The sequence below is a fragment of the Convolutriloba macropyga genome, chromosome 9 (genome assembly GCF_964194025.1).
Source record: "Convolutriloba macropyga chromosome 9, txConMacr16.3, whole genome shotgun sequence".
Taxonomy (NCBI): Eukaryota; Metazoa; Xenacoelomorpha; order Acoela; family Convolutidae; genus Convolutriloba; species Convolutriloba macropyga.
In genome coordinates this window covers 5,878,230-5,903,382 of record NC_134476.1, presented here as the reverse complement: position 1 = coordinate 5,903,382, position 25,153 = coordinate 5,878,230, and the positions used below count along the sequence as shown (strand labels likewise).

The 25,153-nt window shown below is 35.3% G+C and overlaps 1 protein-coding gene across 1 annotated transcript; it reads right to left on the bottom strand.

Moving 5' to 3' along the window:
* Window positions 1-3,041: 3,041 nt before the first annotated feature.
* On the bottom strand, window positions 3,042-12,894 carry LOC142345950 (uncharacterized). Its single transcript, XM_075398416.1, has 4 exons — window positions 12,677-12,894; window positions 6,275-6,351; window positions 5,752-5,845; window positions 3,042-3,589 (listed from the first exon to the last, which is right to left on the bottom strand). The coding sequence occupies exons 1-4, from the start codon at window positions 12,892-12,894 to the stop codon at window positions 3,274-3,276; spliced, it is 705 nt and encodes a 234-aa protein (XP_075254531.1). The 3' UTR covers window positions 3,042-3,273.
* Between the last annotated feature and the right edge of the window lie 12,259 nt (window positions 12,895-25,153).

Genomic DNA, 25,153 nt, shown 5'->3' with positions numbered 1-25,153 from the left:
ATATACACAATCCACACATGAACACGCACACAAACATCCCAACCCAATAACTTTTAAATTGCGTTCAGACTGTAAAGTTGCCTTCAAATAAATTTTAAATAGTTTATATCCTGTTGACCCTAAACAATACTCCTTTTTGAATATACAGCAGAAAAATTGAGAGTGGAAAAGTTCATTAAAAGGCGGTCAATCAAAAGTGACAAAAATAGTCGCGCAAATGAAAAAGTTTGTACCAATAATTATAAAAGTGACGTCACTATCGTAACTTGGGCGACTGTTTGAATAAATACAAAAAGTTCAATTGAAGACAGCATGACATCACATTTTCTCGCAAAAATTAAGGCCAAAAGAAAAAAAACTTAGGAAAAAGATCTGTAATATTTGACAATGTGAACAGATTAAAGTCCTAACTATCACCTCTTTTTAAAAAAGCTGCCTTGTTATTGAACAAGACATATAATGAAACAAACGCAAAAACAAACACAAATGTAGAGTTCAACAATACTGAAAACCAATGTTGTCCAAAACCAAAAATAGTTTTAAGACTGAGACAAGACTCTCGAAGAAAAAAAGCCTCCTAAAAAATGCAGATATTTAAAATAAATGGTGTTAGAGTAATGAAAAAATAGGTAGATATGAGCCACAACTAGAAAAGATTAAATTTTGCTCATTAGAAAGCAAATGAGAACTAATATATAATATTAAGTGGTAGAGCCCAAAATTTAAGAGCCCAAAATTGTTTTGAAAAACAATCAGTCATAGTGAGTAGTAAGTTGTAAGGAAAATTATACACCAAAAATAAATATCTTCAACTAAAGTAGACAAGAAAACTCGCTGCGAACTGTCAAAACTTGGGAGATGATACTGGGCAGCATAAATATTTAATATAGCGAGCAAAAAAAACACTGCTAATTGAAGAAAACAGGTCGTACAAAAATCGTTAAAGCCGTTAGATTTGAATTAAAAACAATAAAAAGCCTAATTTTAGAGCCAAAGACCCTGGTCTTAAAATTGACAAATTGAACTCACTTCCAAAATAGAAACGTAACCGGCAAACGAGCGACTTGCTCCAAACGACCGACGAGCGGTTGGCTTTGGTAGTAACCAGCTGCAGCTTAGGGATGCTATCATACGGGGTCACGCAATGAATGTGTGCAGGGTTGTGAGGGCGGGACGAGAGGGGAGATCGAATCAACAGGTGGAGGTGATTGATCTCTTTATCCCATTTTATCCCTCTTTATCCCGTTCTGACCTCTTTACCTCTAATCCCGTTTTTGAGGACAAAAAATAAAAGGATCAGATAAAAAAATAGTCAAGGGAGAAATCGCATGAAAAAGTCCACAAGACATATTAATTGCTCCCAAACGAATTGCTCTTCGGTTGTTTGAGAGGAATTCGCCCGACGTTCGTCGGTTGTTATAATTTCTACACACTGTTTGAGAGCAATAACAAGCAAAACTCAATATTTGGCGAAACCAAAAAAGTGGAAACAAACATTGCTGAAATCATAAAAACCGTTAGCTGACAAGTGTAGAGTTCAAACAAAATTAATTATATAGAAGAAACAAGAGAGTACGTACCATTTGCGCAAACTTTGGTCGAGACAAAAAATAGTTAAAAACAAAAACATTTATTCTAATAAATGGTTTTCCCACTCCAGTCAAACTCAAACTAAAAACTTCTACGCCTTAAATTGTTCAATTTTCTCTCCAATTACCAATCAGAAAATCGGTGTTTTTAGATATTAAAAGACAGCGCTGCAACATAAATCATGCTCCTAAATGTACAAATGAAAAGCAAGTCGTTAATAGCTCCAATCAGCTTTCGCTATTAATAGCAGACAGCCCACAGAGGCGCTCAAATACACACGTCTCAAAAGACTGTTATCAATAAGAAGTGAACTCAGGAAAACAACTCGTTTTCTCAAACCAAAACCAAATCCCGAGGACGCATTGCTATCGAATCGAAGGCGCGTTGCAATGTCGGTTTGTTTGGATGTAGCCAGCTTAGGCCGTGGGCCAACCTCTGTGTGGGTGGATGCGGTCGAAAGCTTCAAGGGGCAGAAAGAATGGGTTGGGGTTCCAAAACCTACAATTTAAAATTTTTCTGAACATTCCTCAACTTCTGCTCCGCGGCTTTGGTGGATCAAGCACTCATAACCAACTAAAACTCTAAGAGAACTGCTCAGCAACCTCTGGCATTGCCAATTTTTCCCCTTTTCAAGGCCGAAAGAACAGCATTTGCTGAAGCAAAAGTCAAACTGTTCGAGCTAAAATTGTGCAAAGATAAAAGACACAGCATTACAAAAGTAACCCGTCGGAAAAATTGCTCTCGAATGACAGTGGGCGAAATTTAATTCAGGGACTGTAGCCTAGATATCTTTTTCTTGACGGGTGCAAAACCATCCGCCTAAGGGAGGATCCGAACCCCGACCTCCTGAGTCCCATTCCGTCACCTCGACGGAGGTATTACCCACTGTACTATCAGGGTCATGTCATCGAGTCTCTACCCATCGGTTTTGTTTGAACGACAAACATTATTTCGGAGTGAGAGCAATTGAAATCACTCAAAATCAAGAAGAATTGCGGGAAAAGTCACTTGAGAAGTCAAAGATTATTCTAGAAGAAAAGTGTAAAACGGTCAAGCAAAAAATTTGCATAAAAAAGACACATTTGTTTACAATAATTGCATCTCATTTGAGAGCAATTAATAATTCCTCAAGCTTTGTTCCAGAGCAATTGATATTTCGAATTTTTTTTTTGCCAATTGATAGTTTTTGAAGAGGTTTTTAATGATGCGTTTTATTTCTCTACAAAAAAATCGATAGGCCTCAGACAACTTAACAATAAAATCCAGTAGCATAAAGTTCTCCCCAAAAATTGGGTTTGGACAATAAAACCTCATTTTATTCTCAGTTTCTGTTGAGATGGATATTTAGCATTCAATTGTTCACTTTTCTGCCACCGTTGAGGCCTTAAATCTAAGCCAGATCTCTTCTAATATCCTGCGGATCAAATTCCCTCAATGAGCCAGTAACAAAATAAATTGCAAGGGTTAATTTTGAAAATTTTTACGATTACCACGTTGAAAACTCGAAACAGTAATTTTTTTTTAAGAAATCATACGGAATATATTTCACGTCATCCAAACAGGTAAACTAAATTGCAGAACTCAGCGATAAGCAATAAAAACAAATTCCTTTTGTAAGCTACTGAAGCAGATAAAAGTATAATTGACCTTATACCATCAAGAGCCGATAATTCTAAGGTTTATTTATTTCGACATTTTTTCACTCCTTTCTGATTTTGGACTATTATTGCAACTGTATTCAGGCGGAAGGTCTTCACAATCCGGATTTGCGACTTCAGCAATCGTGTAGGGCGGCGGTGGGTTTTCTGGCAGCTCTTGGGTTTGCTCTGGACCCGGAACGGTTTGAACTTCGCCTGTGTTTTCACCTGTATTCGGGATGTTTTCGATGATCAGTTCGTGTTGGCTGCTCGATGCATATTTGGGTAGATGTGGTTCATAGGGGTTGTTCTGAGTCGCTCTTTCGCTTTCGTTGTTTCCGTTTCTTCCTCGGATGTTGACTCTGAAAGATTACAGGCTGTTATGTTTAAAAGAACGCAATTCTATGACACGTTTTTAGACTATAAATGGTTTCTGTAGCATAACAAGGATAAAAACACGGGGGGGGGGTCTTGTTGCGATCTATTCTTTGGATCTCTGTAATAACCCTAAGGGGGGGGGGTGGGGCAAAAACGGATATGAAAAACTTTCACAGATCTGCACCCTGATCTAAAAAATACAAAAAAGACTAGAGAACTGCCAATGCAATCGAAAACAAAAATTATTTGCTCAAAAATGGCTGCATAATGGAGCCGCTTTTTGCACCTCAACCGATTTCTTGAATAGTTCTTTTGAACTTAAAATGGTCCAAAATTTATTTCTTTGGCATTAGCACTGATTTTCACTCAGCAAACTAAATGAAAACGTGTACACTTTCGGCAGAAACATTTTCGTATGTAGATATTGGACATAACAATTTCTACGCTCATACATACTGCTAGTACTTTATGAAGTGGTTATTACTGATCAGATCTAGCGCCCATAAAACAGAATGCGTTTCTTAGATATCCAGAAAACCTTGAATGTATTTTTTAATCTTGTTTACCCAGTGTCAGAAACACACAGCACAAAGACCATAAAAAGTATTCAAAAACAAGTTGAAACAAAAGCGGCAGCATTTCCAGGCTCCGCGTTACTTGCCTAATCTTATTTTTAGAAGCATCTTGAACAAAAAATCTTTGTGGGATTTTTGCAAGCAAGTTAAGTGTAATAACAGCAACCAAAAATTGCATATGAAGCCTCTGCCTGCTCAAATTTCTTAAATTTCTACTGTGTATAAAGAGTACATAATCTGTCATCACCCCACCTTCCCCCAACCGAATGTTCTTCAAACTTCTGTAGTTCAAACTTACATTCTCAGTTAAGTCATTTCCTAGTTCTATATTTCTTGATTTTTAATGCCAAAAAACCCTTTTATTCACTCTTTTACAATCCGCACTAAATTTGTCTCTTTATTGGGGCTATCAAACAACACCTTTCATATTTTCATTTTAAAAATAATATGAATGAAAGCTCAAACGATTTAGAAATAACATTTTTTGTTTCATCAAGTATCCTTAACCTTTTGATTAATGTAATTTACTCGTTTTGAAAATACATTCATAGATAACAATTATCCCTCCTAAGCTGTAACATAGCCGGCAGATTGTGGGATAATAGACGCAAAATGGACCGTTGGGACCTGTTACAACAGAAAAAACAAAGCAAGGAAAAGGAGAGGATCCAAGAGTAACTGAGACCATTTTTGTTTTTTTCCTGCGACAAGATATTCCGAAAAATTCTCTACACTCGTTGACTAAATTAAACGCACAAACTGAAATTTTGCATGTTAAACTGCCTGTTTGTGAAGTCAATTTTAGTCAACACAAATAGGCAGTTTCTTTTGAGTTTTTTTAATCAATCGACGCATATTCATCAGAAATTGATTAGATCTTATTCAGAAAAACTGACATACCTGCTTATAGAAAAAAACAGATAGAAATTGGCCAGTTTTCTGTGAGCAGAAATTTTTTCAACGCGATCATTAAGTTGTTGATTTTATAATGTTTATTTTTGCTTGAACTGATGGAGGCGTTGAACAGATTTTACGTGGAACTCAAGTCATCGCTGCTTAGAGAAAAGGCCATCCTCTATCTGGATTTTTTTCTAGTAAGTACGCCTGTGAATTTTTCTGAAATAAGATCTACCAAACTTCTCATGAATACACGTCATCTTTTGATATAAAAATCAAAAGAAACCACCAATATTAAATTGACTAAAATTGGCTTCAAAAACAGGCAAGTTACCGTGTAAAATTGCACTTTGAGCGTTCACTTTCGTCAGAGAGAGTATGTTCCACCAAATATTAGACCTCTTAAGCAATAGGGCTATACGTTAATTTATGTTGACCTTCAATTACTGATGTAAACTAAAAAAAGTCCTTTTTTGAGTGAGGTAAGTCACATATGATCAAAAACTGCTCACGCTATTGACCTAAAAAATTAAGAACAGAGTGAGGCTTGATGGAGACGAGGTATTTACAAAAAAAACTACGATGAGACCTATAGTAGCCTAGGTATTGCTTCGAGGCTTTTAAAAACAGCACAAATTGCAATTTGATCTCAGAAGAGATCCAAAATCTGTCACCCAAATTTGATGCCCTGAATCAGTTTGGACAGCCAGTTAGAGTTGCAGGGGTTTGAACAGTCACAACATTCTTCATCCGAATTTCTACCACAACCTGAAACACATATTAATTTTCTGCATTTTTAAGACAATCTTGACAATTTGCACTCAATAAAATTGCGCATCATCAACCAATTATTGAAAAATCTGAGTATTGATTATTCAAATGATTTTTAAATACGTATACTCCAATAACTTTTTTATCATTCAATGTTTTTTTTTTAATTTCATTTTTATAAATGAACGCTGACTGTGTTATCTAAAAAGTTTTAAAAAGCGTTTTACAAGAAATATATTTTGCAAGACCTCATGGTTTTTTATAACATTCTAACGTTATTAACTATATTAAAACTAGATAACTCACCTTTTCCCGCTAATCACTTTAAAATGTAATATATCACAATTCAATAGGGCAAAAGAGTAAAGAGAAAGGCCAAATTTGTTCAGGCCAATTTTTCCTAGTTTGAAAAATGTGTGCACTTACTGTGTCGTTTGCACTGAATGCAGACAAGGATGCACACAGCCATTATCAGAGTTAAAATCACAGTCGCTGAAGCCAATCTAAAACACACACGAGCAAGTTGTAACTATTCCCTTACTCGTAGATTATGAAAACCATGTTTTTGTTTTCAAAACCAAGCCCGCAACGGTCCCAATACCTTAAGACAAAATACCCAAAAGACACCAAGTATATCATTTTATCGCTCAAAATTTCAGAACGACTACTCAGCATAAAAGTACCTAAGTGAGATAAATTAAGGTACTAAAAAATAATTACACCGTATTAAACGAAAGTGTTTAATTTGGCAACGATTCGTGGTCCACGGCTATGCCCCAGAGGCCCGTGGGATTTAACATTGCAACTATCACAGCCAAACATGGTGATAAATTATCCTCACGAGGATGATAAAACATTTCTTGTACTAAGGAATGCAAAATCAAATCTCATTTTTGAATGATAAGATCGAAAAGATAAAAAATAAGTTCTTTGGCATCTGGAAATCTGACACGCAACCCTTGGCACACATTGCTGTTTGTTTTCGTACTGATAAGGATTTGTATAGCAAGAGGTTGCAAAGGATATTGCAGTCTCCACTGCATACCATAATAATAAAATAGCTGGCAGAATTGAAACAACTTCATGGGTGTTCTCATTTATACAACAGTAATGAGGTCATCGAAGATTAAGTTTCCCCTACCGAAAAAAACCTATAATTAGAAATAGATTTGAGGCCTCCAAAACTTCTTTCGTTATTACCGTCACGTGGTCCAGCTAGAAAAACATTATTTCCATTTTTTAGGTACTCACTTCAGTGATTATGAATTGACCCGCGTGAGGTATATTTTAATTGACAATAGAATTTAATGAACTGTAAATGCTTTTGGCTCAAAGGCAACATCGATTTCCCAGTTTACTTGCCTGCTCAAATGTATTTTGCAATAAAATCAAATTGTCGAAAAAGATGACCCCGTTATTCAAATGATATAAAAACATGACATTCGTCAAAGTAAAATTAAAAAATAAAGTAAAGGACCAAATATATTCAACCAATATAAAGATAGGATGACTCTCTTAAAAATTGATAAGTATTACAGTATTTAAAGCTTTGCCTTTATAAATTATTTTTTCAAAACTCTGTGCTCCCATGAAGAAAAGTAGACAAATTTTAATGTTAAATCATTTCAATTACAATCTTACATCTTTCCATCACTTTTTTCGTTGGAATAAATCAGTGTTTTCATTTGCCCAACAATGGTGTTATCGGAAATCAAAACCTCTCCAGCCGGAAAAAAAACATAATTACAAACTTTTAAAGCCTCCACTACCTCCTTTATTACCGTCCCGTTGTCCTGATAGAAAAAACGCTTCCATTTTTTCAGACACTTCTTTCAGTTAATAAAAACCTGTGATTATTATATTATTTCACATGAAAATCCAATGATCTATCTGTTTCTTTGGCTTAAACTGTCGGGTTTATTTGTTGGCTGAAAACGTAATATCGCAAAATAAGTTAAACCTATTGAGGGTGCCCGATAGCCAAATGAAATTAAACCAGTGATTATAATTAATTAAATTAGTATTACAACTATGCAAAAAAAAAATTACAACTATTACGAAAAATGACCGAATAGCTCAGCATTCATTACAAGAAATGAGTTCAAATGAGTATCAAAGCTCGAATTAAAAACATAGCTGGGAGATTGCGAGAAAATAGCCGCAATAGCTTCGTAGATCTGCAGTTTCAAAAAGATAGAAGAAACAGATCAAAAAAAAATTTCGTTTTTCAAAAGCTGATATATTTTGATTAGGAATCTGTTTTTACTTATTGCTGCTTCTGTTAGCTGTCCTCAAATAACCTTCCATTAGAAGGACATGCACTCAATTGACCTTCTCTTTGAGTTAAAGTAAAGAACAGTCAACTTCACAGATATTTTGTTCAAACCAACAAACTGTTCTATATCAGCTAGCAAAATTTTAAAGAAATTCATTTCATTCACAGAGCACCCATAGTCTTTCAGCTTATTTAGAAATAAATCATTTGAGTTTTCAGACGACCAAAGGATTTAGCTACCATCTTCTCATGATTATCAGAGTGGTTTTGCAAACCTTCAGTCAAGAGTAAAACAGCATCTGTCTAGGTTTTGTGTTTTTGAAACGCAAAATGTATCTGAGAACTTTTTCTTCGCTAAAAATTTCGGTCACAAGTTTAACTTGCCTACTCAAATTTTTAATTACATCGGAGTTACTGAAATCTTCAGACAGTTTTCACATATATTTAAGTATTCCTTTCGGTATAAAGAACCTAAAACCAACATACTTTCTGGAAAAATAAAAAGAATGAATCAAGTACTAAAGACAAATTGTAAATGAGAACTTTGCAGCTCTGATAGGCCATGCATGAGTTCTTTTCTTGTTACTGAACGAAATATAAATGCACTGTTTTACTTCAGATTGAAAGAACACTTCCAAAGGCAATTTCTTACCTTAAAAAAAACACTTTTAAGAATTTACAATATTGATTTTGTTTTCTAATAGTTTATAACCGTCTTGAGTATTATCGATCATTACCGATTCGTTATGGAAACAAGCCAAACTCAATCAAAAAAAATTCGGGCCGATTTACTTTTTATCTGCGACATCTTGGCAAAAATTATATTTAACACTTCGATTATTCATTTTGTTTGAAAGAACACAACTTTTATATTTCACGACAAGATTGAATACAATAAGCACAATGGTCAAAACTGACTGCGAAAATCCTAGCTGCCGTGAGGCTCAGGTCATAACGTCCATTTCATAGAAGCTTTCTTGGAGCAAAAAACTTAGTGACCTTAAGAACTACTTTTGCATGCATGGATTGATAAGTATAACAGGCAGAGTTGATACGAATAAGAAGCAAAACAAAGAAGTGATTTCAAAGTCTCCGCTTTTATCAAACATTGATCAATCAATTTAAAAGAAGGTGATAGTCAAACATTTTCATATGTACAAAATTGAATAGATTCTGTTTTTGTACATATTATAGAAAAATTTTTTCATGAGGGACTCTTGCTCTTAAAAAAATTCGGATGCTTTATTTGAAAAACATCAGGTACAGATTAACTTCTGCACTAAAGGCCAATTTAGAAAGGAAAATACTATTTTTTGTTTTGTTTTCATTAGCGCTGTAAATCAAACATACTACGAGACATGGCAATTCTCATGCTAACAAAACAAATGGACAATCACAAAAAAACCCATTTTAAAATGCTATTTAAATTTGGATATTGTTTCTTCTTTGATACGGAAATTAATTTTGCGAAAAACAAGGAAATCTCCAGTTATGACGGATTATACAGATTGAACTTAGACTTACAGAAGTCCAATTTGTATGCCCTAAACTTGATGTCCTAGTTTTTAGGGCAAAAATTAGACATAGTTAGAAATGTAACTGTTGACTCTTAAGTAACTACAAATAATCGGCTGCTTCGTTATCGCAGACGGCGACGTTTGGTGTATTTCACTTCATATTTTTGAGAAAACTTTCTTTTATAAAGCAACCCCCAGGAAAAGCAAAATTAAACAGCGCAAATGAACAAAATCATTACACAAAATGTCAGGATGACGTTGTCAAGATCTATACTTTAAAATGATGTTCTGCTGCAGTAGATTACCCCTCTTACACGACGGCAAAGTCATTAGATTACCATCGGAGCTATGTAGTATTTTGAATACGGAAAAACCTTGTAAATAGGTGGTCAATGTATATGTTAGACCAAAAGTATTGATGCCAACGTCTCAGCATTTTGTTATTACTTGTTACTAACGATGTTTTATCTCTCTTGTTGAAGTGGTTCTTTCACCCGGTGCTACTAGCACGAGAACTGATGTATGTGGTCTCAGTTCTACACTCGGAGTGCGCATCCTCTTGGCGTTCTGCTACTCAGAGTTTTTGTATAAGAAGGAACAAAATCTTAGTCGCCCAAGGGACTTAGTGCCCTGACACGAAGGCTCTTGCGACCGAGTACTGGACACGAGGACCACGAGAGACCTCGCTCAAGCGGTATCAATAAGTGCCATGCGTGGCTCAGCTACAATGCTGATTGCAAGAGATTCGCGATTATGAGCCAGAATTGATGGGGACTGTCGCATCCGATTGTGCCGCTATGCCCAATCAGAGGGTCAAGAAAATCCGGTTCAAGAACTCACCAACCCCAAGTGATATTGGACTCACTTTATGAGAGGGGAGCCCTTCTGTGTTTAAAAGTTACCCAATGAGTGGAGACTTCAGATAATTTTACCAGTTTTTGTCCTCATACATCAGCAGAGAAACTTCGAAATCACCGAAGGAAACGAAATTTCTCAAAGACATCTAATTGAAAGTACAACTGCATTCACAATTTGTTAAATCCTTCAATCACGAGTTGTTTATATTCTTACCTGACCAAAGTGGGGAGAATATAAACGAACATTTCACGCGTGCAAATTTGAAATGGTCAGTTGAATTTAGAATTATTGAACTGCTGATCGGTTGAATTTATTACCATAGTTATGATAACCAAGTTAATTATAAATAAATGTTTTATAAAGCCTAAAAAAAGTTATTTTAAACTGAAGTTAAGAGTACAATATTTGCAGATTAATGAAAGAAACGTTTTCTTAAAAATATAAGGAGTTGAAATACAACAAACTTCTTCATTTGCGATAATGAAGCAGCCGATTATTTATAGTTTTATGATTTTAAGAATCAGAAGTTTAGAACTAACTATTTCTAACTATGTCTAATTTTCTGCCCTAAATTTAGTGTCCTAAACTAGGACAAGGGCAAACCAATTGAACTTTTACTTCTGTAAGTCTAAGTTCAATCTTCAACACTAAGCTCTCCGCCTCGAAGTTTTAAAATCGTACCCTTGATTCTCTAAGCTCTTTTTGAGTTCTCAAGTTTCTTAACAGTGTTGTTTGAATTTTTGTTTTTACAAATTCTTTATACTAATGGGCAATGATAGAATTGCTATTCACTCGAGGAGTATGTACTAAGCAGCAACTTTCATACCAAACATTTAAATCGGTCAGTAAAGTCTCAATTTGCAGTTTAGGTTTCAACATAAACTTAAATCTCAGGGTACGATATAGACTTAAAGTAAAAGTCTAACTTCTTGTCCTATACTTATTGTCCTAATTTATGGCATTATATTTAGGGCAAAAAAATAGACTGAGTTGGAAATCTAACTTTTGAACTTTGAGTCAAACCACTATAAATAATCGACTGATTGGCTATCGGAGACGTTTGGTGTACATTTCAGCTCCTTTAAATATTTGAAAAAAACGTTTCACAAATCTGCAAAATTGTACTCTGAACTTCAATTTCGAATGAAATTCAACACTTTTGTATCCTTTGCTTCTCTAAATACGTTATAACAACATCTTATTCCCCCTCGGACCTCATACCCAGCACTCGGGTGACTACGGTTTCGTTCTAACATATACAAAACTTCTGAGTGGCACACAACGACAAGAGCATGCAACAAGAGTGTAATACTGAAACCACAGAAATCAGTTATTGTGCAGTTACTGTAGAGACGCAAGGCGATGATGCAAGGGAGCAAGCCGGCACATAACTGACTAAAAGGGGGCGATGAATCGCGATGCTCCGCAGTTTTTAAAGAAAAACTGCGGATTTCAGCTTTGGGACATACGGCAACTATGTGACTGAGGGGATTCAATCCCGACTCAGAAAACAGGCAAATAATCACGCCCTCTCTTCCCCGTGTTGCCCCCATCCCCTTACTATCGTATGCTACACCTATCTGCAATCTCAACAGTTTTTTGAGCTGCCAACCAAAAACCCAGTTACTGCGAGACGACGAGCATCCAAGATCAGCATGTATCTGAAGTCTCAACCGTACAGGAATGGTACAACGCTGCTAAAGTTATTGTTTTATGTGTTTTTGAGCTCTGACGCAATTGAATACTAAAATAAATGATAGCCGTCTGCATTTTGTGATAAGTAAATGAATCCGTTCCGTTTGTGCCCCCACCGCCCCAGCTTAGTGGGCGCATACTATTTTACCCCTAACAGCACACGCAATATTTTTACATAATGATTTTCTATGTAATTGAGTGTGCTCTGTAACTGTGAGGGGGGATGTGCATATCGTACGGACATAAGGGGGGATGAGATCCAAGTAGAGTTTACTAAACTTTACTTGTAGGTTGCCTTATTAGAGTCCAATTTAAAATGCGTCTCAAATCTGAGCGATATGGGATTAACCCAACAAACTGTATTTTAGGGCCATTTTGATACGTTAAAACCGAGATCCTTTTAATTTGCCAATTCAGCCTGTAATCGATCTTCCTAATGGTTAATATCCCTCTTCTGTTCGTGAAAGTGATGTGAGAACTTACATAGCTATCGTGTCTGAGCAGTTCGCTTCCCCATTTTCGGACACACACAATCCATCGCAACAAACAGATCCAGACTCGCATTTGACTTTGAGTGAGCAGCTTTTCGGCTTTCTACAGCTCTGGTTCTCATTTCTTCGACAAACATCCTGCCCATTGTCAACTGAAATGAGGCTTGCAACTACTGAAAGTAGAAACAGCAAAGGAACAACTAATGCCATTGTGGATGATATCTAATTTGAAAAACTTTTTAAAACTTTGGATAAAATTATCCTGCAAAAAGTGAGCATTTCTGTATCAAGAAGAATAACTTAAAGAAATTCGGTAAATTTTTGAATTAAAAGAATTCGGTTCACCGCAAAATTGACCAAATATTATTGTACTTGCTTGATAATGCCAAATTTAACGCTGTCAATTATAACACGTTAAGTTTGTTTTTAGTAACATAATATAATCAGCGTCATTCTTTGCACTTATTCTTTTTAGTCTTTAGTCTGTCGTAAAGCGAGGCATTTACACAAGAAGCGGACAATTATTTTACAAGACTCTGCAGAATTATACTCAGATGAACTAATTTGATGGTCACCGCAATATACACAAAAAAATTAAAATGAATTTAATTATCTGTGATACCAATACTGTGTATTAGTTTATGATCAAGTCGGCATGTTCAGCCAACCGTAAAACTAATACAATTGACGAACTACTTTTTTCATACTTCGATTTGTCATGTGGTCTTAAAATAAGAACAATTATGTTTGAACCGAATCAAGGCGGCGGTTAAATGCTCACTTTGACATTCAACATTTAAATCATTAAATTCTTTGTTAAAATCATGCTCATAGAGCTGATAAAGCTACATTTGAGAATAGGCATGAGGAATAACAAGAAGATCTAATGTAAAAGAAACCAATTTGTCAAATTAAAATTACTTCCAATACTTAAAACAAACGTTTTCGACCTTTACGTTCATCGTCAGGTTAAAACTGTTTTACAAATTGTTAAAAGATAAAATGAATATGTATTTACATTTGTCTGAGATGACAATTAAAACAATTCTAGGAAACATTCTAAAAAATTCAATCGAAAATTTTTCCTTATATACAATATTTAGCCTATTTACAACACATATTTACATCTGTTATCAATTTACTTAAAAACATTCCTATTCCGGATTTTTCGATTTTGTCCATGTTCTTGTATTTTTAGGGTTATTCCGAATTTGCCCTAACCATAAGTATCCCTCTTGTGGAGGTTTTGCAAATTTCGTTTTGTCATGCACAAAATGTTTTTTGCCCTATGCATTCACATTTAGTCAAAATTATGATTTGAACTAATATTTTAGCGTGAGTTCCCTCCCCCTATATTCGTCGCGTGTGTTTAGTGCCGGCTTCAGCTTGCTGATATATATAGCTTCGATGATCATTAGTTTTTCTACCGACCGACAGGCGTCCAGAATTCTCCATTCAATGTCATTCGTGGCGCCACGACATTCAACTAGATGTTGACCCACCTGTGAATCCTTCTTTTGATGTTCTGTTATCCTTGTGGTAACATGCCGGCTTGTTTGCCCAACATAGATGGATCCGCATCCATTACATTTAATTTCATATACCACGTGGGATTTCAGATCTCTATCAAAGGATGATTTCAGGGTGGGGAGGCACGATCTTAATTTTCGCGTTGTAAAAACTACTTGCAATTCGCATAGTTTCTTCAATTTGCTTGCGAAGTTTTGAGTGAGGTTGCCTCTGTATTGTAGAAAAATAGTTGGCTTATCATTAGATTTAGTCTTGCTTTTTTGATGCTCTTTTGGTGTTGTTCTTAATTGGTCTTTACCGCCACTTATTATTTTTTCCAGAGTCTGATTCACAATTTTTGAAGACCATTCCTCTGGATATTGATTTTTGGTCCAGCAAGATTTGTTCTTTTCAAGAGCCTGATCGAAGGCCAACCAATTAGAGGTTGCATTAAAAACCCTGTGAACCGTCCCTTGAATCACATTTTTCTTATGTTGAAGCGGTGCACAGCTGCGAGAATTCAGTATTATTCCAGTGTCAGTTGGTTTTTGATACCAATGACAGGTGATATTATTTTTGCTGCTCACATTTACGTTAATGTCAAGAAAAGCCAAACCCCCATCCATGTTCACTTTTTCTAAGGTAAATTGCAGGTTGTTGTGTAATGAATTTGCAAATTTTAAATACCCATCCGGGTCACCACGAACCGTGCAGATAATATCATCCACATACCTTTTAAACAATTTCATCTCCTTATCGTGTCCCACTGTCTGTTGGTTGCTGCAATAAGTACAAATCCAAACCACATCCTGCATGTTGGCGTATTCCTCATTCGATATTTTTTGGCATCTTGCATGAAACCAGTTTTTGCATGACTCACATTCCACTCCTTTTCCTCGGTAGGTCACTCTCCGGTTACAGTCTTTGCAATTCCCGTTTTGGTCGCATCTGGAAAAGTTTTTACTGAGTTCTGGTTTTTGAAGTGATGCCTCAAACGATTTCATCCACACATTTGCTAGTATTACAGCCAGTGATGCACCCATAGCCAGTCCCTCTGATTGTACATACCAGATCCCATTACATTTGAGAAGATCTAACTAAATTAGAATATCTTGCAGATTAGTAATTTGTATCTTTCAATTCGTCAAAAGGATCTTTTCCGTTTGTGCCCCCCCAGTACGTTATGCTCCCCCCAGTTACAGAGCACGTGTCATTACATAGTAAATCATTATGTAAAAATATTGCACGTGCCTCTGGGGGTTGCAAATAATATGCACCCACTAAGCTGGGGGGGGGGGCACAAACGGAAAAGATCCCGTCAAAATTGAAGCAAAATGTCAGACACAAATAAATCGTCCATTCTGCTTACGGACGCTTCCCTAACTTTTCGCTGAATCATGTGAAAAATAGTTGTGTATGGTAAACTTTTTCACAATTGAAGAAAAAATAATTAACAGGGTCCAGAAAAGCATTGCCTGATAGATCTTTCCCATCATAGCCCCTCCCCAAGTTTGTGGTCAAATGACGTATAGACACCCGCCGCCCCCCCCCCCAAAAAGTAGGGGATATAATTTCTCTGCGGGGGCTATAATCCGAAAAAAAACACTGAATTTCCAAATGAGTATAAATAGGTCAAGGAGCCTAAAAATAACAGTGTAAATGTAAATGGCAGTGTAAAGATATAACATAAATTGTAAGTAACAGATAAAAGATTTTCTTCTCTAGGTAGGAGAAACAAATTCTCAGCTCTCATGTGAGAATACAAACTCAAAAATGAAGCGTTAGTTAAATTTAAAGGCTTTCCAAGAAACATTGCCCACAATGTTTCCCATTGGCTCCTTCTGAAATTTTTGAAGTAGTTTTTGAAAACTTTTTTAACCCGCCTGTTTGACTCATTCCCTTTTATGTTTTTTTCAAGACAATTATTAAATGATAAGCCTCTTCGGATGATACTTTTGTCCAGCCATGATGGTTTTGACCTCTCTTCAAGAAAAGTAGTTTTCGTTCTTGAATGTCTGTAAAACTTATAAGTTGGCAAGCTAAGTCCTGTTATTCTCCGGAAGGCAGGCTTCTCAAGAGTTGATTGACATTCAGTGCTGTTCTGTATTCAAGCAATTGTTTAATTGGCAGTATGTAATTACCTAGTTTGATACTGTGATGAACTGTTAAACCGTTGAAAATAACAAGCTTTAACTGCCCAATTGAGTTGCTTTTCTAAGGTTGTCAGATTTTTTGAAATTGACGAAAGCAAAACAGCTGAGCATTGGAGATGACTAATTACAAGAGAATTCAATAGAATTTTGCGCAAATGGTATGGTACTACGTTTCTCAGGAAATAAAAGTTTTTATTCCTTGCCCCATCTTGCTGAGTATTTGTTTAACTTCTTGTTGGCAGAACAATTTTTTGTCCAAAATAACTCCGCGATATTTCACATTCTCAACTTCTTTTATTATATGGTTGTCAACTTTAACAGACTCTGCTGCGGATGAAGTGCCAAAGACAATGAACTCAGTTTTATCTGAATTAAGTTTTAAAGAATGGCATGAAAAATAGTCAGCAAGAGAAGAAATTGATTTCTCTAAATGAAGCTTGCAATCAAGAATATTTTTGCCGAAAGTTTAGACAATTGCATTGTCAGCGTATTGGATTAAACTGCAGTTGATGAAATTTTGGAAGATCATTTACATATAGTTTGAAAAGGAGTGGTCCAAAAACTGTGCCTTGTGGAAATCCTTGCCTGACCTCCAGCCAGTCAGATTCAGCTTCTGGTATCACTACTCGTTAATGTCGGTTACTGAGGTGCAGTGACCACTTTTTTTTCATCAAATTTCTGTCTTAAGGTTTCTGCCAGATAAACAAGAGCATCAATTGTTGAAAAATTTTTTCTACATCCAAACTGTGTTTTCGATAGGAGGTTCTATTTTGATAGGTGTTCCTCTATTTGATCTTTGATTAATATCTCAAGAATTTTTGACAAAGCAGGCGTTATAGAAATAGGCCTACAATTCAGCGATTTTCAGTGTCTCCTTTTTTTGTGGATAGATGTATTATTTGACAACTTCAGTAGAGAAGGAAACCTGTTTTGTTAAAGAAATCAGTTAAAAAGAAAACATATTGGCTCTGCTAAATTATGAGCACCATCTTTTAATGCCCAAGCCGGAATAGTCGAAGGACCCAATGGTTTTTTTTATTGAGGTTGTTGTGAGCTTTACGACACTCAAATGTGGTAAAGAATCGAAACCAGAACATATTAGAGTTGACCTGCTGAATGTTTCGTTTAATGGTTGTTTTATTCAAAAAATATTCACCAAACTTATCAAATTTGTAGTTCAGCAATTTCGCTATTTTTTGCTGTCCGTTATTACATCCTCGAAGCAGTTTTTTAAAGAGAGAATTTTAGTTCCATTTCTAGATTTATTTCTGACTTCGTTGATCAGATTCGATTGTTTCCTGGAGCTGTTAGCAGACTCAATCAATTGTGTTTGGAAGCGTACATAATCTTTCAGATACTCTTTACTCGTCAGATCTTTTAGTTTTAGGAAGTTATCACTCTTTTCTGATAGTAGAAATTTGTTCCTCTTTTTATCGAGGCAGTTTGTTGTTTTTGAGACAAACTTATCTGCAAGTGAAAAATTAGGTTTGTGGTTTCGTATAAAAAATTTTCTGATGGGTGCTTGTAATCTGATTTCAAAACGTGCGAACATTTCTTCGATGTCATTAGATTCATAGATGAGGCGCTAGTTAATGTAATTTAGAGAATTTCTGAAATTACGAGGATCGTAATTACGCTTATCAAATATCCATTTCCTGAGTGTTTTTGTTTTTGAGTCAGCGTGAAATCAGTGAGCAGAATTTGTGCTAGATGATCGCTTTTGATAGGAGAGTTGAATACATAATAGTATTTCCCTCTCAGCCCATTATCAATTATGATATACTCTAATAAACTGCAGCTACCGTTCTAGTTCCTGGTTGCAGTTCTTGAATTCATCAAGTGCAAGTCGTAAGGTAGAATCATTGTATCCAGTTTTATTTTTCCTTGTTGTTCAAGTAATTAAATTTGTAATCTCCTATTAGGCATATTGATTTATTTTCAGTGGAAACCTTGTCAATGCATAAGCCAATTCATCAAAAAACTGTGAACAAAGTTGCTTATTTGGATTGTAAGGAATATTAATCAAGATAATTTTGTGAGAGGATAATTTGCATTCAACCCTTAGACTTTCAAAAATTTTGAACATGTTGTTGAGATCAATCCCGATTTTTGAATTGCAAAATTTTGGTACTAATAATAACAATCCTCCTCCTTTTTTATCCTGTCGATCACATCTGTGGATATCAAACTGATAAGGATTAGGATTATAAAAACTATTACTATCAGTACTGGTCAACCAGGTTTCTGTTAAAACATAAATACAATTTGGACCAATGTCATTGGGTAAACTTTTCAATTGTAGATGTTTTTTCTGGATACTTTGACAGTTAGCTTGCACAATTTTCAGTTGCATGGGCCATTTTTTACATTTTGTGTGTATACTGTTTAAGGTTTCCAAAAGCCCCGGGTTTCTTTCAATATCCCCGTGAATTAACAGAAGTAAATGATCATTTAAAAGGAAAAAGAATCCAGATGAGGAAAAACATACAAAGCCAATAATTTTCAGCAGGTCAATTTTTATCAAACAAAAATCAAATTTTTTCAATTTAGAATTGTAAGTGAGGCTCAGTGGTGTGGGAAAGTTTAAAACCACTGTTTGCCTCGTCAAAAAATAAAAACATAAACTTATCAGAATTACAGCTTTCAAAATTATATTCAGTTACTGATGTCAAACCGCTCGTGCCCAATGAATCAAACAAACTATCAAAATGTTTCCATTTTTTTCATCTTGATGTCAAGCTTTGACACTAATTAATATGGCTGATAACGATTAAATGATTGGTTGTTGTTTGGAGGCTGTGAAAATAGCGTTGCTGATAATTAGAGAACTTATTCTGAATTTTATAAGAAGCGTTAGATGTTACTTTACTGAAGTCAATAACCCCATTTGATGTTTTTAATAGGTATCCGAGCAGTATGTTTTTCAGGAATGGTTTTCTCAACTTATAATTTAAATGCTCATTGTCATGGTACAGTTGGTTGAAATGTGTGATGCGTGGATTGTAGGTTGGAACACTTCAAATAATGTCATTTAGCTTAAGCACTACAATTGCATTATCAACATTCCCATAAGTACTATTTAGCAAATCATTGAAAACTGCATTTTGTTCATTTTTATCACTGTTTATTGGTATCTCCCTAAGGGGAGAAATTTCACACGGCATCACTGAATTGGGAGTAAATTTTGCCATGCATTCATCAACCAGTTTTTGATAGTCAGCAAACAAATCTTTACCATTTTTGGAAGATTTTGAAACACTCTTAGTCCCATCCTGCAAAATTAGGTTTTTTTTATTCATTCTTGTCAACAACTTTTAGTTGTTCAAGCGTCGAGGAACCCCGGTAGGTATGAATTGCAACGTCCAGTGGAATACTTGCATCGTCATACAGTTTTGCTATTATACCACTACCCAAATCAGAATTCTCCTGCAAATTCGTGAAACAAGCAGACAGTTGTCCTGCAAAATCGTGAAAAAGCAGACAATTTGATTAGACGAAAACCTCTCCTTTGTAATTGAGTTTGGAATCATTCTTTGCAATGAAGATCCTACACAAATATAGAGTAGAGCCCAAATTGTCGTATAATTACAGTAACGGTGTTCTATATACTCTAATCCAACTAGTATGGGGGTTTTATTATAAAAGATAGCTGAAAGATTGCAAAAAGTGCAACTTCTGCATACATATACAGTCCAAGAATGCCAATGAAATCAGCCAAACAATTGGTGTGATGTTTTTAATAGTGAAAAGAAAAAAGTTTAAGTGATTGAACAAAAACTGACAACAATGCAAACGAAAACATAAAACGACTAATGTCGGAAGAATTGCTCTTGAACGACAGGCGAAGCAATTAAATTCAGGGGCTCAGCCTAGATGAATTTTTCTTTATGGTGCAACCCCCCCTTCCCGACGGGATTCGAACCAATGGCCTCCCGATCTACCAATCGCACTAACCAATGCGCTAGAATCACTTACCTCTGCTATGCTGCAGTCAATTTTATATTAGCAACAAGCTTTACTGTCCTGGTTTTCTTTTTGTTGATTCTTGACTGAGCTTTGGAAAATTTCTCCGATAGGTCTTGAAACTTTATCATTTGGCCCTGGGGCTTTGCTTTGGAGAGGGATCTAATTCTGCGGATTCTCCATTCTTGTCTGACTGTGATATGGCAACCAAATTACGGTCGCATTAAATGTTATTTTGTTAGTCCAAATAACTAACCGTTCACCTTTGTTGAATAATAAAAACGAGTGCAGGTACTATAAAGTAAGCTCCAATCAATTGATCAAAAAATTTTCTGATTTTTAGTTAATAACTCAATAATTCAAGTTGGGGCTAGTCAGAACCGAAAATTTGTGTCCCTATAGGTTGTGTCCCACAATTTGTGTTCCTATAGGTTGTATCTCGAAAATTGAGTGGTTTTTGAGCAAATTAATTTTTATCTGGAATCCAATAATCTTATGAGCAAGTATCAGAATGCTTTTCGTTGGTCGCATTCAACAGAAACGGCTTTGTTTAAAGGCTTTAATGATCTTCTTTGCTATCTAGACAAGTCGCACTCCGTGATGTATTTTATGTTAGACTTGTCAGCAGCCTTTGATATTACTGATCATCAGTTTTTATTTGAGATATTAGCGAAAAGGATTGGTTTGCAATCGGTGGTGTTACTGTTCATTAAGAATTAACCTTAAGAGTTACTGTTCAACAGTGCAGGTTATCATAAATGGATGTCTTTCTTGTGATTTAAAGTTAAGACTGATGTGCCAGAAGGGTCGGTTCTTGGCCCTTTACTTTTTTCTTGTTACATGCTGCCTTCAGAAGATAAGCTGAAAGAACTAGGAACAAAGTATCATTTTCACACAAATGATACCGCTTATTTTGTATTCGGTTCAACCCTCAGTCAATGCATATTTGATGGACCTCGATTCAACGTTGGTTCAGCGAGAAGATACGAGTGAGTATATGATTATTCGGAAAGGTAAAATTGTTAAACATGGTGTTTTACGTCTGCCGGAAGATGGTGACTGCACAGAACAGATAAAAGTTTTAAATTGTTAAATTGATTGTCAACTTAATCTGCAACAACAGGTTAACTACGTTTATTAGCATTCATTTTATTATCTCCTTAAAGTGTGGTCATTTCGTGATCAAGTTAAAACATCAGTCCTAATTGAGTTAATTAGAGTTTTAGTATTATCGCTTGTTGATTACTGGAATTTCTTTTTTATGGTCTGCCAAATTTTTTATTAGCAAAACTTTAGCGAATAATGAACTCTGCCGCTCGTTTGATTTTTCGATTGTCACCTCTTCAACACCAACCTCGTCGTTCCTGAAGCAGCTACACTGGTTGCCAATTAGGCAACGCATTGTGTTCAAAATCCTATTGTATGAGCATTGCTTTGTACTTCAGCCTGACAAACTCCCAATATATTTATCGGAACTAATGAAACGAAACACGATGGTTAAAAGGTCCAATTTTTACAATTTATTTGTTCCCAATTTTTGCTCATTTTTTGGAAGACGTTCATTCTCGCATGCTGTCGCTGCTGAGTGGAATAAACTCTCATTTAATTTGAAATTTATACCCTCTGAAATTTTATTCAGGCGAAAACTTGAAAATATGTTTTTTTAATTTTCCTGCACTCTTGAGATTTTAAATGGTGCTTAAAATATTAATAATAATAATAATAATAATAATAATAATAATAATAATAATAATAATAATAATAATAATAATAATAATAATGATAATAAAATAATAATAATAATAATAATAATGATAATAATAATAATAATAATAATAATAATAATAATAGTATTAAAAATATTGATAATATTAATAATAGTAATAGTATTAATATAGGTTGCTCACTGTTTATGTTTATAAACGAATCTAAGGGGGGTACATTTGGTTTCAGAATAGATCACAGTTCTCAGTGGATAACCCGTCCTTTGCCGTAAGCAGACTTGAGTTGTTGGTCAAAACAGAGCTCCTTCGTTAGCCACTGGGGCCGAAGCCATAAAGACGACGTAGCATCTAGGTTTTTGGTTTGAAAAACTCAAGTCTGTGAACTGAAAATCTATCTTTCACCGCCTATTACTTTCAACGAACTGACTATAATTCGTTCTTCTGCTCAAAGAAGAAGAATTTTGTCAACCTTATGTTCAGCTACCAAAGGTTCTTTATTTTCCTTCCTTTCAAGCCACTCAACTTTTCGAGACCAAATCGATGATAAGATAAATGACATGTTTCACGTTAGCAAAACACAGTATTTTACTGCTCAAGTGAGGTTGAACGGTTAAGCAGACTGGATTTTGTTGTGAAAATAGTTTTCCTATTTTTTTCAAAGCCAACCTGACTTCAACTAAAATCTCTGGTGTTCTGCTCAAACTAGAGAACCTTTTCTTTGTTACTTTTTCCACAAAACTGAACACGGTTTCTATGATCACAACAAAGCTCAGGCATGATTATCTGATTCTTCGCAGCATTCTGGGACACAAAAGCTTAATTTTATTCAGCGTTGAAGTGAGTGGAAACAAACCTATGCGGTAGTTCCCAAGGCTTATTTCTTTCACTTCACTTCTGTATAAGTGGCAGCAGGTGTAATTTTTTAGAAAAGTCAAACTAACACTTTGCTGTTACCAGGTGTAAACAATAATTTTGGTATACAGCAGTTTTAGTGACCTTGTTTTGTTTAGACTTTAAACCGGTTAGTCTGTTCGCACGTTTGGGGGCTCCTTTTACCCGTTTACGGTTGTATTAAATTTAGAAATAAAATATGTCGAAATAAAATTGTTTTAAAAAAATAAATGTTTGAGTAAATTATTAAAAATCGGCTTCCACATTTACAATAAATGCTTTGAACTTCGTTCTAGAGCAATTAAAAAAAATGAATAAGAGGTAACTTAAGAAATGACCCTGCTGAAACTATGAAATACAATCGAAAAAACTGAAATACAAACCAAAGAATTGAATAAAGCTAAAACATTACTATGAACCATATCAGAGGAAAGTTTCTGATGGTTGTTAAATCCTTCACATAATCAGATGTGTTAATGACGTTGAATCAGTGTAATATACCTTTGTCTGGCTATATTATTGTATTAAGTTTGTTGAAGTAATGTTTCTCGCTAATTTAATTAACTAATTAGTAGCGAAGCTTTTGTCGCTTAAATTATTCTTTTCGCGTATTTAATTGTTCAAAGCCCGAGAGGTTTCAATTTTGCTTCGGAGCAAGGCCGACAGCTATAAATTTGTCACTGAAGAAAAGATTTCAATCTAAGACTGAATTATTTGACTGCTGAATTTCAACTTGACAATTTGGTCGTGTTCTTTCGATTAATACTTTTCAAGACCCGGAGGCCGTATATTAAATTTGGAGTAACCATTGTACGAACACATCAAGATTTACTCAAGATAAATGGAACTTCTGGCGCGTGCTGGCACGTGCCGGGCAAATAAGATGAACATAGTAAAGTGTACATTGTAAAAACAAATGCAGGTTAGGACTATCACAAATTTCTCTGTTATGAATAAATTAAATAACAAAAGATAATCAAGTTGTTATTAGAACAAATATTCTTGAGAAAGTTTACAGGATATTGATAATGAAAATATACGTTTTCTCGTCCTAATAAGGCCGAAAAATGAAGTCTATATATGGCCTTCTGATTATGGACGTTACACTACCCAAGTTTAAGAAAAATTTAGATAGAAATCTTAAGAGTATATAGTTGAAGATGGTAAATAGAGAGCCACCCTTAAGTTTTTGTCGCGCTTTTGTCAGTTTCCATTGAGTCGTTATTAATTTGTTGTAGAAATGCGGGATTCACTCGGTTGGAGCGCATAGAAATTGTCGATTTAGTTCGTTTAATCGGCAAATTGGGCTTTTGTGTAGTTGCAGAGATATCAATTTTGTGATCGGTCGTTGTTTCAAGAGCACATATTTCATTGTCAAGGTATTGAATTTTTTCCTCGATTTTCATTAGACGTGCATCTATATTGTTGTCAATGTTTGTTTCTTCAACGATAATCATCAGATTTGTCATTTTGTGGTCAAGGGACTGTATCATGGCCAACTCGTGGTTTGCAACTGAAACTACTGGTTTGAGGGTAATTTTTCCATCAGATAATTTCATAAAACTGGGGGTTGTTTGTTGGAAAAATTTATGATTAAGATGCATAACTAGAATGTGAAGAAGAAGATTTCCAATGAAGCCTGTAATAGTCAGAGTAATGGAAAGCTTTATTGGTACGTAAGATTCTAACTTATCAACATGGGACTTTTTCAGGAGTTGCCTTTTGTGGACCAAAGGAGCTGCTATTTTGTCTAAATCGGCTTGTTTAAGAGTATCAGTTGAACTGATCATTTTTACTCTCAATTGTTGAAACAATTCGATATTAGCGTCTGTTTTCGACGTAAAGTAAGGAAATTTCTCAATTTCAGGTAACGATGAAATCAATTGTTAAAGAGGGTCAGCAAGTTTAACATCGATTCCAACGGCTGGCATTGTCTGGCAACTCGAGAGGTCCAGTCAGACTCTAATGCTTTTGCTGATTAATTGGATTCGGCATTGGAGAGTTAATATGCAAAGTCAACATTCCTACTTTTCTTCACTGGACGGCAACGAGGCATTATTCAAATTGTATTCTCTCCACGTAAAGGGCTTTGCGCTCATGATTAGCCAAATCCCATAACCGATATTTCTGGCGGTTTCAGGCGTTGGGAGCAATAACTTTCTGCTTGGCCTACTGAAATGACTGGCGTGTGGAAATAGAGTGATGCTAAGCAAGACAACTGTGCTAGAA

Bases quoted from the DNA above. Each gene is read 5' to 3' on its own strand.
- LOC142345950 (XM_075398416.1), bottom strand. From the start codon at position 12,894: ATGGCATTAGTTGTTCCTTTGCTGTTTCTACTTTCAGTAGTTGCAAGC. The intron at 6,352-12,676 runs GTAAGTTCTCAC...TGTGTGTTTTAG, and splicing joins TGCTCAGACACGATAGCTAT to ATTGGCTTCAGCGACTGTGA. The intron at 5,846-6,274 runs GTAAGTGCACAC...TATGTGTTTCAG, and splicing joins CATTCAGTGCAAACGACACA to GTTGTGGTAGAAATTCGGAT.